Source organism: Fundulus heteroclitus, chromosome 5 (assembly GCF_011125445.2).
Source record: "Fundulus heteroclitus isolate FHET01 chromosome 5, MU-UCD_Fhet_4.1, whole genome shotgun sequence".
In the NCBI taxonomy this organism is placed as follows: Eukaryota; Metazoa; Chordata; class Actinopteri; order Cyprinodontiformes; family Fundulidae; genus Fundulus; species Fundulus heteroclitus.
Window position 1 is genome coordinate 19,497,971 of NC_046365.1, and position 14,460 is coordinate 19,512,430.

Here is a 14,460-nt window from a genome sequence, read left to right on the forward strand (position 1 = left end):
AAATAGTTTTTGTCTTTCATTTAAAAATCAAAACAAATATCCTATAATTGATATTGTGGCTCCACTGGACCAAAGCAGGCAAAACTGGCTCTTGGGGTGGTAAAGGTTTTCTGACCCCCGCTCTAAACTAAGAGAGGATTTCATTTTTAAAACACTATTTTTAGATTTTGGCTCAACATCTGCTAAACACATAGATTTATGGGATTTAATGTTTTAATCCTGTTCTTTTCCGTCAACCTGCCAGGGGCCGTAGGGGAAAAAAAGTGCTACTTATTCTCTATGGCTAAATCCGGGAAGCTCACGTGACAGAATTAAATTGAATAAACTGATGTGCACTGTCCCCTTATTAAATAAATACACCAAAATAAGCGTATATATTTATTTCATACTCTGTCTGGTTCCCATAAAACCTGAAACTATGATGACAGCCGCGCGTTTTAATCACGCCCGGCTGTCTGACGCATTTCTGCGGTACCTGAAGTCGCAGAGCTTGGGCTGGGTCCCACACTGCTGCTTGCACGCGGCGCAGTAGCTGGCCAGGGGCACGTTCCCGCGGACCCAGCGGTGCTCCGTGGTCCCGTCCGGCCGGCACGGGGCCATGATCTCCTTGCAGGGGAGGCTCCGGTCGGCCCGGCGCAGGCACTGCTCGTCGGCGCACACGCCGCAGCAGTCGCAGAAGGCTCCGTGCAGGATGTGCTGCGAGCAGACGCAGCAGTAGGTGGGCTTGTTGAACAGGTCCGTGTAATGCCAGCCGTGCTTGCTCTTCCTGAAGAACTCCTTCATGTAGGTCCTCCTCTTGGAGCGCTGCGCGCTGCACCACAGCGTCAGGATGACCGGCACGACGACGGCCAGAGAGGTCCAGAACAGCAGCGTCCACTCCTCCCGGGAGCCGCAGTCCTCCTTCGCCTCGTCCCCCTCCTGGCACATCGCTGCCGCGGCCCGGGACACAAGCGACGGGCGGCTTTCAGGGAGCGGAAGGGGGAGAAGGAGAAGGGAGGCGCGCGGTCACCGTCAGCGAGCCACGGGTTCCCGCTAAGATCATGTTCCCTGGCATCAACAGGATGCTGCTCCGCGGAATGAAGGTGCGAGACTCCAAACAGGAAGAGAGGACGACGTCACGCTGAGACGCGGCGCTTGTCGCGCTGACGTCAGCTGTGCGGACAGAGCGTTTGCGCAGGAAGAGAGTTCACCCTTTTCTAAAACGCTTAACGTGAAAAAGCTTAACGTGGCTTAAGGTAGGAAAACAACGAGGAATCATCACCAAATTTCGCATGGCCATATCTTGTCATGAAGACCTGTAAAAAAACAAAAAAAAAAAAAAAAAAAAAACGAAATCCAACGATTATAGAAGATATCTCACATTAACGTTTTCTTCTTCATTGGCGCCTATGGCGAGAAAAAGGCTTAACTTAGTTAATGTACCTAATCAACGATCAATGATCACCAATTTTTTCTTTCATATTGCTCCTAATAAGCACGTAAAACTGTCAAAATGTCAAACCCAAAGTCCAATAATTATGGACATTATCTAACATTAAGCCTTTCTGCTTCATTGAGGCCTATTGAAAGGAAAAAGCTTAACGCAATTCAATGTACCTAAACAACGCTCAGTGATCACCAAATTTCTCTCATATATTGCTTATCATAACCACTTACAACTGTAAAAAAAATCGAACCCAAAGTCCAATTATTATTGATCGTTGATTAGGTACATTAAACCACGTTAAGCCTTTTTCTCGCCATAGGCGCCAATGAAGAAGAAAACGTTAATGTGAGATATCTTCTATAATCGTTGGATTTCGTTTTTTTTTTGTTTTTTTGACAGGCTTAAGTCTTCATGACAAGATATGGCCATGCGAAATTTGGTGATGATTCCTCGTTGTTTTCCTACCTTAAGCCACGTTAAGCTTTTCACGTTAAGCGTTTTAGAATGTCCCGGATAAATCGTTCATTTGAGTTTTGACAAGTTTATTAGACGTGTCTGAAATTCAAGAACTGATGGGCCCCCCCAAGCAGAAAGCGATTTAAGGCACGTCACCTGCTCAACAAAGCACCAACAATCTCTTCTAAAATTGACAAAATTGGATCGCTCCAATGTTTTGAATTAAAAACAACCAAACGACACGGTTTCCTAGTGAGCAACAACCGAGCAGCTTAGGGAACGAATGGTCAATTGCGGTGGTTGCACTTATAAACACTTGTCAGTTTGTAAAACGTGTCTTTAATTAATTTGTAGTAAAGCACTAGTAGGCGTCCATATATGTAAACTGCTTGGTCCTTGCTGAAAAGTACACATTCCCATTTACAATATTTTTAGCACAGCTGAATAATCCAATCAGAACCTTGAGGACCACTGGATAATCTTGATATCTCTCCCCATTGAGAATGGTGACAAGGTTTGCTTTTCCACTGAATGAAATACGATACCACATCATCACACTGCTATTTGGCAGTGGTAGAGAAGATTTGGCAGGTTTATCACAGTAGACAACCCTCTGGTGCTCAACCTGTGCATTTTTCCTTCAGATGTGGCACCAGCCGAATGGAAATAAACAGTCGTTCCAACGATAAAAGATTCAGTGTCAGGAAGTAGGAAGGCTTTAACAAATTTACCAAACTCACATTCCCTTTGTGATTATAGATTGAGGAAACAACTCTGTATTAGAATAATCAATAATGGGTTAATCAGTGTAAGTTTCTAGATATCTGACCTTTGTAAGAAAAGTTTTAATGAAACTTACTACACACAAGGAACAGAGAATGGAAAATACCATAAGGTGATGTTATGGCAAAATCTGGCAGAAGAAGAGAGCTCGGGAAACGTGAAGTCAACACAAAGAAGGAACCGGCAAATGACAGGTGGAAACCAGGTAGTTATATACAGGGGAGGGTGAGGAGAGAAGGCATGGAGAGAGGGTGTGAGTGATCAGGTGAGTGAGCAAGAGCTGAGACCAATGAAGGCTGAGGGAACCGAGGGAGATGGAGAATGATAGCAGAGGCAGACGAGGAGGAACACATGGAAGAATGTCAATCGACCAGCATGCAATGTGAAAAATCCAGCTTGTTTGCATTCGGTGTGAATGCACCTTAATTTAATTTTTCTTAGCGTGTCTGACTTGGAAGGAGGAAGGCGAGGAGCGAGCAGATGGTAGCCCCAGATCAGCCTCCCTGTATCGACTCAAACAGGAGGCAGAGACCACTGAAGCAGCAGAGCGTGAATATCCCATATTCAACTTCAAACTAACTTCACAGCGGTTACTAAAAAGGGAGCTGATATGTCAGAGAGTGGTCTAAAATGCATAAAGGTTCCACTCACTCTGAAGAGTGCGCTGCTAGTTTAAAGCCTTTGGTGTGCGTGGCCTCGCCTGTCCGACATCCTGCAACACAAACACGTCCACCAGCCATAAAACCATAATATTGATTTGTAATGGAGTATTGTGGCGAGAAGGGAGGTGTGGATGGAGGGGCAAAGTGGTGGTGGTGGGGCTGGTAGAGCTGCATAACAATACCACAACCAACCTTTTTACTGATGATGGGGGATTTGGCCTCACAAATCTACAATCTGATGTTATTTTTTTTATAAAATTCTTTGGAGAATATACATATGCAGCAATATCGACTACTTAAAATAGCTTATACAGTGATATGTAAAAAAAGTTTTGTTTAGCTGGACCGAGGGCAAAAATGACTTTTAGGATTGTAAAGGTTGCAGATCTCTGAGCTTGCAAAAGAATGTTAAAATCTAAGTATTTTCTTTTTAATATGATGATGGTTATAAAAACTATTTAGCAAACTATTTAGCAGAGTAAAAACCGATTTTCATATGATGCAATATGAAGAAACAAGACAACCTAGGTTAAATTACGTTTTCATGTATTTTTCAATCTGAGCAAACACGGAAGTAGGCACAGGTCTCATCTCACATTCTATAAATGATCTTTGGTGTTATTGGCCAGGATGCAGTTTACGCATGCGCAGTGGTCAGCTCCCATGGCGTGATGATGACATGATCACATGTTGAGGGGACAACTGGTGTCTGCCTCCCTAGAATTAATCAAAGCAAAGTGGTTATCAAGCGGCCCACGCTTCTGAACACGAACCAGAGGAACAACGAGAGGACGGGCCGTCTTGTTCTCTATGTTCTCTAGTTTCACATAAAAAGATACTAGATACAAATCTTTTATTTTAAATCTGCGTTACACATTTTTTTAAAATCCTGTCGCAGCTCAAAAGGAGCAATGAAGGTTGGATTTCTCCTCAGACGGAGCCTCGTTTAAAACAGTTACAAACATTTTTTTTAATTATTCATTTATAACTAATAAATTCTCAGAAGAAAATGTAATATTTCAGAGACTACGCTCTTCTTTTTAGAGGCTATACGAGAATCTGTTAATGTCTGTCTTAACACTGCCATCTAGTGGACAGCCCTCCACATTACAGCTGCAAACACTTCGACACTCATTACTCATCCCTAAAAGAGATGCTCTTTTAGGGATTTCCCACTATCAGACTTTAATAAGAATCAATGTGAATAAAGTGTTGTGTTGTTTACACGAATTTCTGTAATGTGTTTAAACAGTGTTTTCTTAATTCAATCCTCTATATCACTGAAGGAAAAATCTTCGACCACCTCTCACTTCTTAACAGTTCTGCCTTTAATAAGAAGTAAACTGTTGACAGCGACTGTTTTTTGCGGCTCCTTTTTCACTCCAGTAACATTACTTGTTGCTCTATGCTGCGCAGTTTGTTTTGAGGAAATAATACTGATGAAAGAAGTAGTTGTTCAAAAATAACTTTATATGACAGAGTAAAAAGAGCACAGAACAGCTGCAAAAAGAAAATACTGCAGAGATTGATCATGAAAGGGTAATGCGTACCTTTAGACTCGCTCCACTTTATTAGGTAGACCCTGCCAGTACTGGGTTGGACCCTGTTTCGCCCACAGAACTGCCTTAAGTCTTCATGATATACTTTGGCAAATGTAATTTTATGTTATGCCGAATTAGGACTCCTCCATCTGATTTTTTGCATATGAAATGAAGACTCTTCAGACCAGGCAGCTTTACTCCAGTAAGTTAAGCTAAACTGTGGCTTCAGTTTCCTGTTTTCAGGTAACAGACATGGCACCTACTACGGTTCTCTACTGATCTGCTGTTGTCGCCCATTTGCTTCAAGCTTCACTGTGGTGTGCAGAGATGGCAGCCTGGATATCTTTGTGTTAAGTGGTTTACGCCATTATTGTCCACGCAACCGTGAAAATGTCCCAGTAGATGAGTGGTTTCTGAAATACCTTGGTTTCAGCCCAACCACCATACCACCTTCAAAGTCTACTTGACCTGCTGTCTTCCCCATTCTGATGCTCATTTTCAGCAAGTCATCTTCACCACTTCCAATGGCTGTTCCTAATAAAGTGGCTGCTGGCTGCCTACCTGAAAGATGCTGGAGTTCTTGATAGAGCCCAAGTGGCTGAAGGTCACAATGGGTGTTGGAGGCTCCATCATGATGGGTGAGAAAGGAAGCGGTGCAGACACAGTGTAGAAAAATAAACTTCTTAATCAATCACTTAATCTGGGTGGCATTAACTTGGCCTCTGGTAATAAAGTAAAAAATCTTGGTGTTGTTTTCGACCAAGACATGTCATTTAAATCCCATATTAAACAGGTTTCCAGAATTTCCTTTTTTCACCTCCGGAATATCACCAAAATTAGAAACATTCTGTCCAGGAGTGATGCTGAAAAACTAGTCCATGCATTTGTTACTTCAAGGCTGGACTATTGTAATTCTTTACTATCAGGAAGTCCACAAAATGCAGTTCGAAGTCTTCAGCTGATTCAAAATGCTGCGGCAAGAGTTCTGATGAAAATCAACAAGAGGGATCATATTTATCCAATTTTAGCTTCCCTTCATTGGCTTCCTGTTAAATCAAGAATATAATTTAAAATTCTTCTTCTAACATATAAAGCCCTTAATAATCAAGCTCCATCATATATCAGAGCTCTGATTACCCCGTATGTTCCTAACAGAGCACTTCGCTCTCAGACTGCAGGTCTGCTGGTGGTTCCTAGAGTCTCTAAAAGTAGAATGGGAGGCAGATCCTTTAGCTATCAGGCTCCTCTCCTGTGGAACCAACTCCCAGATTTGGTCCGTGAGACAGACACCCTGTCTACTTTTAAGACTAATCTTAAAACTTTCCTTTTTTTCAAAACTTATAACTAGAGTGGCTCATGTTACTCTGAGCTACCTTTATAGTTTTACTGCTATAGGGTTAGGCTACTGGAGGACATCAGGATCTAATTTTCTCACTCTATTGAGTTCTACTGTTCTTCAATTATGCATTATGTGTTGTCATTTCTGCTTTAACTTTCTGTTCTCTCTCTTTTATCTTCATAGCAGGTACACCTGGTCTGGCGTTCTGTTAACTGTGACATCATCCAGAGAAGACGGCTCACCCGCTACTACCATCTAATGTAGAACAGATTACTAGATCAATGTGTGCTTCTGTGCTTTTTTGTCTCTCTTGTTGTGTCTCTGCTCTGTCTTCTGTAACACCGGTCGGTCGAGGTAGATGACCGTTCATACTGAGCCCGGTTCTGCCGGAGGTTTTCCTTCCCGTTAATGGGAAGTTTTTCTTCCTACTGTCGCTTCATGCTTGCTCAGTATGAGGGATTGCTGCAAAGCCATGGACAATGCAGATGACTCTTCCTGTGGCTCTACGCTTCTCCAGGAGTGAATGCTGCTTGTCGGGACTTTGATGCAATCAACTGGTTTCCTTATATAGGACATTTCCTTATATAGGAATTTTGACAAATTCTCCTACCCAGGTCACCACCCTAGGCCTGAACACTGCATCTTTACCCCTGATGGGGAGAGAGAGCACATTTTAAGAAAAATTAATTCACCTGAAATATATCAACAATAGAATTTTAAATTCTATGCAAGCCATTTCTCACATATAAAACCCTTAATAATCAAGCTCCATCATATATCAGAGCTCTGATTACCCCGTATGTTCCTAACAGAGCACTTCGCTCTCAGACTGCAGGCCTGCTGGTGGTTCCTAGAGTCTCTAAAAGTAGAATGGGAGGCAGATCCTTTAGTTATCAGGCTCCTCTCCTGTTGAACCAACTCCCAGTTTTGGTCCATGAGGCAGACACCCTGCCTACTTTTAAGACTAATCTTAAAACTTTCCTTTTTGACAAAGCTTATAGTTAGAGTGGCTTAGGTTATTCTGAGCTATCTCTATAGTTGTGCTGCTATAGGCTTAGGCTACTGGAGGACATCAGGGCTTATTTCTCTCACTCTGCTGAGTTCTCCTGCTGGTCTCCAATTTGCATTGTCGTCATTTCAACTTTTAACATTTTGTTCCCTCTGTCTTTTTTTCTCTTCATAGTAGGTACACCTGGTTTGGTGTTCAATTACCTGTGACATCATCCAGGGGAGACAGACCATCCGCTATTACCATATAGCATAGAATGTACCCCTGGATCAATGTGTGCTTTCTTTTGTCTCTCTTATTGTGTCTCTGCTCTGTCTTCTCTAGCCCCCAGTCGGTCGAGGCAGATCACCGTTCATACTCAGCCCGGTTCTGCTGGAGGTTTTCCTCCCTGTTAAAGGGGATTTTTCCTCTCCACTTTCACTTCATGCTTGCTCAGTATGAGGGATTGCTGCAAAGCCATGTACAATGCAGACGACTCTCCCTGTGGCTCTACGCTTCTTCAGGAGGAGCGAATGCTGCTTGTCAAGACTCAACGCGATCTACTGGGTTTTCTTAGATAGGAAACTTTTTGACCAATCTGTCTCGAGGATTTGATTGAATTTGACTTTGTAAAGTACCTTGAGATGACGTGTTGTGGACTGGTGCTACATAAATAAAACTGAATTATACATTTTGGGGGGGTTTTGGGAATTTCTGAGTAGCGTGCCTAAGAGAACATCTTATTTTGTTTCCCAGTCTCAAACATGAAATAAGGTGTTTATGAGTTGGAGGAGTAGTACATCTCCATCTGATTGCGAGCCTCGCTAACAGAGAACAAAACAACAACGCCTGTCTTTTAGAGGCTGGTAAAGGCAAATCCTTTCCACTGATGCCAGAAAGACCCAGGAAAGGGTTTTGGTGTAACTACAACTCTGAGGAACCTGGACAGGGTATGGAAAACATCTGTCCAGAACAGACCAAAGATGGGGACAAGACCAGTACCACCATGTGGACCAGTGTGGCCTCTGCAGTTTTGCATTTCTCACAGTATGGGGAAATTTCCCAATAAATACCAAACGGTTTGCGTTTGGAGAAGTGAGCTCCATGTACGACTTTAAACTGAATGAGACAATGGCGTACACAGACAGATGTTGTATTAACGAGTTTAAGTATGGAGGCCCATGTCGCATCTGGAATGGTCATGTCCAAGTCCTCCCCCCATGTAGCTTCAAGTTTAGGTGAGGAGGCCTCTGTCATGTTCAGCATTTTGTTACAAAGCCACAAGATCAGCCCTGAATCAGGTTGGATTCAGTTGTAGGATGGTTTCCAACAGTGTAGACTCTGGCAGAGAGGCCGAGCCTGAAAGATGGGATTGGATAGAATTTCTGGCTTGTAAGTAAATTTAAATGTAAAAACAAACAAACAGCAACCTGAGTTATAGCTCAGTACTTTTGGACCATATTTAGGAGGTTCGTGGGCGAGGAGAAGGGGGAGGAAGAGAAGGAGGAGAGTTTCCCTCCTTAACATCTTTAGGGCTGTGGTGTGGAGCTCAGACCAGCGAAGACTCCGGCCGGGAAGATGAAGAAGCTGCTGGTGTTTTTGCTTTGCCTGGTGCTGCTGACCGCTCACACAGGTAGGAACGCGGCAGGAAATCAAGCTGAAGGCAAAATCAGATTCACAGAGGAAAAACACTGAGTCATAAGGACAATTAAACATCCGTAATGTGTATCCTCATCGTGTATTTCCCGTAAAGAGGAAGTTTCTTCACTGCAAAAAAGGAAACTCAAAGTAAGTTAGATTTTCTAAAAATGAGTGTATTTGTGCTTGATTTGAGCAAGCAAGTTTAAACGATCTTCCAACGGAATAAGATTTTTGTACTCACAATAGGAACAACTCATCTCATCATCTTAGAATATATAATTATCTTATTTCGGGGGTCAAAACCCTCATTCCATTGGCAGATAATCTTATTTACCTGCTCAAATCAAAGACAAATAGACTCATTTCAAGAACAACCTTTACCTACTTTTAGTTCCCTTTTTGTAGTGATTTATCCAGATTATGAAGGATTATGCATCCCATAGAAAAATAACCAAAAAAAATGAATTCAGTGTAATTTTGCTGCATTTGTTTACTTCAAAGACAGATGGAGCTAGTAACGCCTAATTTCGGTTTAGTTTAAAACAACCCAGGCTAGTTAGTTCATCATCTGAACCACGCTGTCTTTGCTTCCTCTAAGACCGCAGAATCTCTCGGATTTCACATTTTAATCTTCTGATGCCCGTTATCTGCCGATAACAAAATTGCCACGTATTGCCGTGAGGCCCCTAGCTGCAGCAGCAGAAGGGGGGGGGGGGCAGCTGATGTTGACAGAACTGGGCTGCTTTCGCCTGCGGCCCCCTGGTGCAGCAGAGGAAGACGGAGCCTCCCTGGCTGCGTGCTGGGGTCACGTGCTGCTCAGACTCCCCTCTCCAGGGAGTGTGAAAGATGAATGAGCACTTTGTTACCTACCCGGGTTTTACCGGAGAGAGGGAGAGAGAGGGAGAGAGAGGGAGAGAGAGGGGACAGAGAGTCCTCATTCTGCAGAGACGAGTGTTTACCAGGGCAGATCCTGTGGGAGAGGAGCAGCCTCCTGTCGACACGCAGAGCTAAATGGGCCTGTCTGTGGACTGGTTTCGTCGAGGAGGGATGTTGTTCTGATTAGCCAATACCCAGCTGTGACAAAAACAGCTGGCCTGTTTATGGAAAGGCAAACACAAACAGGTCCAGGTTGAGCAGCGAGCTGAGAACACGGAGAGGAAGCACACTAACTGACATCCACATGGCCAGTAGGTGAAAAAAAAAAAAACTCAAATTCATCCTCCTATTTGGAAAAGCACTTCAACCAGCCCCAGGAGAGCTGAGTAGTGTGTGTAGCGAGACAATAAACACGCGCAGACAAAAGTGTTTGTTTCCTTCCCAGATGCCAACCCTGTCATCAGGGAGAAGTACGCCAAGCAGCTCCTCCGCAGCAAGAGGCAGGACAGGCCGCTGAAGGCCGGCCACCCCGACGAGCCCATGAGGGTGAGGCCTGCCGAGAGGCAACAACACCACATGTTTCACTCACAGCGTCGCAGTAAACAGCAGCCAGGTTCAGGCTACAAGTCAGAGGAGTCACAAAGAGATGTAGGAAAGGTCCTAAAATAAATTCTGCTTTTTTTTTTTGTTGCAGCAACAGCATAATCTCACACTGGATAATTCATAGGAAAATTAATAAATCTGAGTTGTTCTTAGGTTTTACTCTCCTGTGTTGATCAGAGCTCCTGAACATTTTAACTCGGTATGTTAAAATGTTGAGGGGTCAACTTCTGTCGGCCGTGCTTCAACGTGGTTGCTAAACGTCTTCACGTTGACAGTCAGATTATTATTTAATAGACCTGCGACAAACTGAAGATGACAAAGACCCGTCTTCGTCTTGTCACCAGGTGCCAAAAGGAAGACGGTGAAGGAAGTGAAAAGAAAGACTCTAAGTCGCGCTGTTAGAGAACCGCGGCAATGGGAGGCGTTACTGGGGCGACCGAGCCTTACTACAGGCGAGCAATGTGGCAACCGGTTTACATGCTAGAAAAGAAAACCTGGCTTGTGTCAATTTGACCATGTAAGGTCTGCCATTTCTGTCTTCAACTCTCTATTTAGTTTGTTTTCTGATTTGCTCTTAAACTGTGAGTTTCTGAACTCAGAATAAATCCAAGGTTTAAGTCTAAGCCTTTTCTATATGCTACTAATGATAAAAACTATAGAACCTATGCCAACGCAACTTTGAGACTTGAACTGAAACTGTCCGGGTTAGCATTATAGCATTATGACTTTAGATGTGCCAGGTTCAGTGTTTTGTATACAGTGGTAGATGTGTGATGCAGCGGGCCTTGTTCCCCCTTCCAAAGGTCCTGAAAATCCTTGTTAGAGTTCACAGGATCTTTTACCTCTTTGAATTACCAGGAGATTTTAAATATTAATCTGGTAGCTTCTGCTAATAAAAACGGAAACCGATCGCCGTTGGGTCTTTTGACAGGATGATCATCCAAAATAAATGGCCGAGAGAACACAGAAAGGCTTCTGCAGACACTAAATCCACCTAATTCCATCTCCATCTCAGTCCTTCTGCTAAAACTGTGGGGTGAACTGAGGAGAAGGGACCATAAAAGGAGACCCAGGAGTCTCTGGGTAATCTGGAAATATTGTGTGATGAAGAATAAACAGTCAGAAAACCTCTCTGAGAATGTTCTGAACTTGTAAATTGTGTCAGGAGATAACTAAGTGTTGTCCTACTGGCAAAAGGGCGCTATACAACGTATCAACGGGAGAAGAGCTAATAAGTCTGCTGATTTTCTTGTAAAAAGTCATTTCTGAATGTGAGCTTTCTACCCCCACTGAATGAAATAAAATAGAACAACAACAACAACATACAGGTTGGATTTTCTCTAATTTCCTGTTTAAGAATATGTTTTTCAATGTATTTTACAGGGAAAACATTAATTGTTGTGAGTGCTTTAAGGCCATTTTCCCCAAAGAATTACATTAGACTTAGACTTAGACAACTTTGTCATTTTGTATGCACAGAGTGCGTACAGAACGAAATTTCGTTTGCATACAGCTTGAAAATTGAATTGCAGTGGATTTCAGAATGAAGTAAATTAAAGGATAAAATTACAGGATAAAGTGCAACAGTGAAACCTGTCAATAAAACATGAATTGAACTAAATGACACTGAATTGATGTTTAATAAAATAGCACTGATGCATACTGTAAATACAATTGTATTGCTCCGTGGAGGATTTAGATGTGGCTCATTGCCCAGGGCGGCAGGGGCTGTGTGGGTGGTCCACACATCCAGTGAATGAGGAACGGTTTGCCCCCAGGTGGTGTGCACAGAATAAAGCCCACCATATATGATGGATTAACTGCACTGACATTGGTGTTTGATTCAAAGCTTTTGACCTGACACTGAACAAATAAATACGTCTTTAAGTTGACTGATTAGTTGCATGCCTAAAAAGTTAGTGTTTTGCAGAACTGGCCTCTTTAGTAGAGTGTGTGTTTAATGGGTTTGTCTCTGAGTCAACAGGAAAAGGGGGAGCTTATAGGGTGGAGAGCAAAAAAGGCACTTGGGGGGGCAGTTCATGCAAGCAAGCGCCATTGCTACTGCTAAAGTGTTATGTTATTCACATCTTTGGCTGTAACACAATACAATAAACAGTAGATACAACACCCAAAAATAATAACAGGGGATTTTAATAAGCAGGTTTCTTTGAATTTAAGTGTGTATATAGAGTATAACTGTATCAGTACAAACATAGTCTCAAAACATGGTCCAGGTTAGAAACAAAGACTGGCTTGTATTAAAGTTTCTACTCTGAGCCGAGGTGAATGTGAAACGCAGCGTTTGTGCATCGGGTTGCTCCTCGCTGTGGAAAACAATCACGAATGTTTGTTTGGGAGCTTTGAATCTTCCCTACATGTTTGTATCTGGAAGCAGTGAAAGGACGGTGTGAGTTTCATGCATCCATTCCAGGTCTTTCTTCACCACCCGACAAAGGCTCCAATGTTTCTGTTTTTCTATCTATTTTGTATTAATCACCTCAGGGGGGCGCTATAGCGCGCCGCTGTGGAAAGTGGTACAAATGTAATTTATTCCGCTGCAGCAGAAGGAAGGTATTAATGGGAAAAGGGGGTTCATAAAAGGGCCAATATCTCCTTTAATATCTAAGCTGGTAAATAAAAGCCGGTTCTGGCTACAATAAAGCTTAATAAACAGATCTTAGTCTCGGTCGGCTGAAGCCGGAGCGGACTGACTGTGATCCTGCCAATTAGACTTTCCTTTGCGCAAAAAGTCCAAACGAGCCACGCCATGGTCCATCAGCTTCCTGGGAGGCGTCTTTCAGGTTATTTTGGCACGTCCCTTATCTTGGGCTGACTCCTCTGCGCCTCTCCGCAGGAACATCTGCTCCGCATGCAGGCTCTGGACCAGAGGGCCCAGGAGACCAACCTGGAGTACTGGCTGAACCCCCACTGCCCCCCGCGCTGCGACAGGAACTACGGCCACCCGGTCTGAGCAGGAGCGCCAGGTTCTCCACCCAGCCTCCGCTTTCAGTCTGCGCCTCCACATCCAGCTGTCAAAGTTTAACATTTACTCGTGTTTTACAGGCCCTAGTCGTCTGTTCAAGCATCTGAATAAACCCTTATGTGTAGAGTCATTATCCTCCTCTTCTCCAGGAGTGGCCTTTTCTTTTATTTTCTTGCATGTAACGCGTGGCTGTGTTTTTTTTTTTTTTTGTAAAGTGTGTATATACACACAAATTTCCTTTGGCTCAGTTCAGATCAGCATTTTACAGAGTCATAAATTCCGTATTTTGGTTTGGAGGCCTGTGCGTCCGCGGAGAACGGAGGCTGCTTTCCCGTCACATGAAGCTAAATGTTAAATCAGTGGCAACGAAAAGTAATTCTGCAGAAAGCTGCTGCTCTGAAGCTAAAAACAAAAAAACAAAACACGCAAAATGTGCGATAAATTGTCGCGCTCCGTCACCCTCGGCTCGCTTTCTAGATTTCCCTTTAACCAAAAAAAAAAAAAAAAGCGACCTTGTGCGTAATCTCTTCTGTTTTTTCTCCACCTGTTGGCAGGAAACGACCAGGAGCGACGGAACACGGATTTCACGGAAGCAACTGACACAAATAAAAAATATTTCTCTTAATTTTTTTTTCAAACCTCCGTATGAGGACAGACTATTAAAATGTTTCATAATGTAGAAGGGTGTCCCTTTGTTGTAGCTAGTTTCCGTTTTCTTGTTTTCCTTGAGTAACAATTGTGACAAAAATATAAAATAAATCAACCACAAATGAATGAGTGCGAGCCCTTTATTATTATTAATAATTATTATAATATATTTTTTAAGATTTAATAAGTGGGCCAGAGCGCCTTCAGTTAAAACCCTTTATGTCAAACACAAAAAAAGTATTTCTACACACAAATTAAATCATATGTTAATTTCTTCTCTTTATTATGACTGATGGCGCAGGGTAAATGGTGCGGCTGGTGCAGGTCTGAGCGCGTCTCATGCGCTTTTCTTTTTTTTCTTTTTTTTAAGAAATGAAAATCCGCAGATCTGCGGTGCGCTGCACGTCTGAGCTGCAACACAATTTTCTGGAACAAAAATAAAAATAGCTATAAAACAGCAAATTGAGATTTGATGCCATGAAAATACACATAAACCGGCAACTTTAGGTGATGC

The 14,460-nt window shown here is 43.0% G+C and overlaps 2 protein-coding genes across 2 annotated transcripts in view; one reads left to right on the forward strand and one right to left on the reverse strand.

Annotated features, from left to right (window-relative positions):
- dgke (diacylglycerol kinase, epsilon) overlaps nt 1-1,124 on the reverse strand; it is a 12,309-nt gene extending 11,185 nt beyond the window's left edge. The window contains exon 1 of the mRNA XM_012882637.3: nt 476-1,124. Within this exon, the coding sequence (XP_012738091.2) occupies nt 476-927 (452 nt within the window). The 5' untranslated portion in view covers nt 928-1,124. The remainder of the gene's footprint in view (nt 1-475) is intronic.
- Nucleotides 1,125-8,676: 7,552 nt separating this feature from the next.
- Nucleotides 8,677-14,072, forward strand: c5h17orf67 (chromosome 5 C17orf67 homolog). The gene is made up of 4 exons (XM_012882639.3): nt 8,677-8,828; nt 10,158-10,258; nt 13,170-13,299; nt 13,853-14,072. The coding sequence occupies exons 1-3, from the start codon at nt 8,774-8,776 to the stop codon at nt 13,284-13,286; spliced, it is 273 nt and encodes a 90-aa protein (XP_012738093.1). The 5' UTR covers nt 8,677-8,773; the 3' UTR covers nt 13,287-13,299; nt 13,853-14,072.
- The last annotated feature ends 388 nt before the right edge of the window (nt 14,073-14,460 follow it).

What these genes read in the sequence shown, in the direction of transcription:
- c5h17orf67 (XM_012882639.3), top strand. Translation starts at nt 8,774, where the DNA reads ATGAAGAAGCTGCTGGTGTTTTTGCTTTGCCTGGTGCTGCTGACCGCT. An exon ending in GCTGCTGACCGCTCACACAG is followed by an intron (nt 8,829 to 10,157) that starts GTAGGAACGCGG and finishes TTTCCTTCCCAG; the next exon opens with ATGCCAACCCTGTCATCAGG. An exon ending in ACCCCGACGAGCCCATGAGG is followed by an intron (nt 10,259 to 13,169) that starts GTGAGGCCTGCC and finishes GCCTCTCCGCAG; the next exon opens with GAACATCTGCTCCGCATGCA.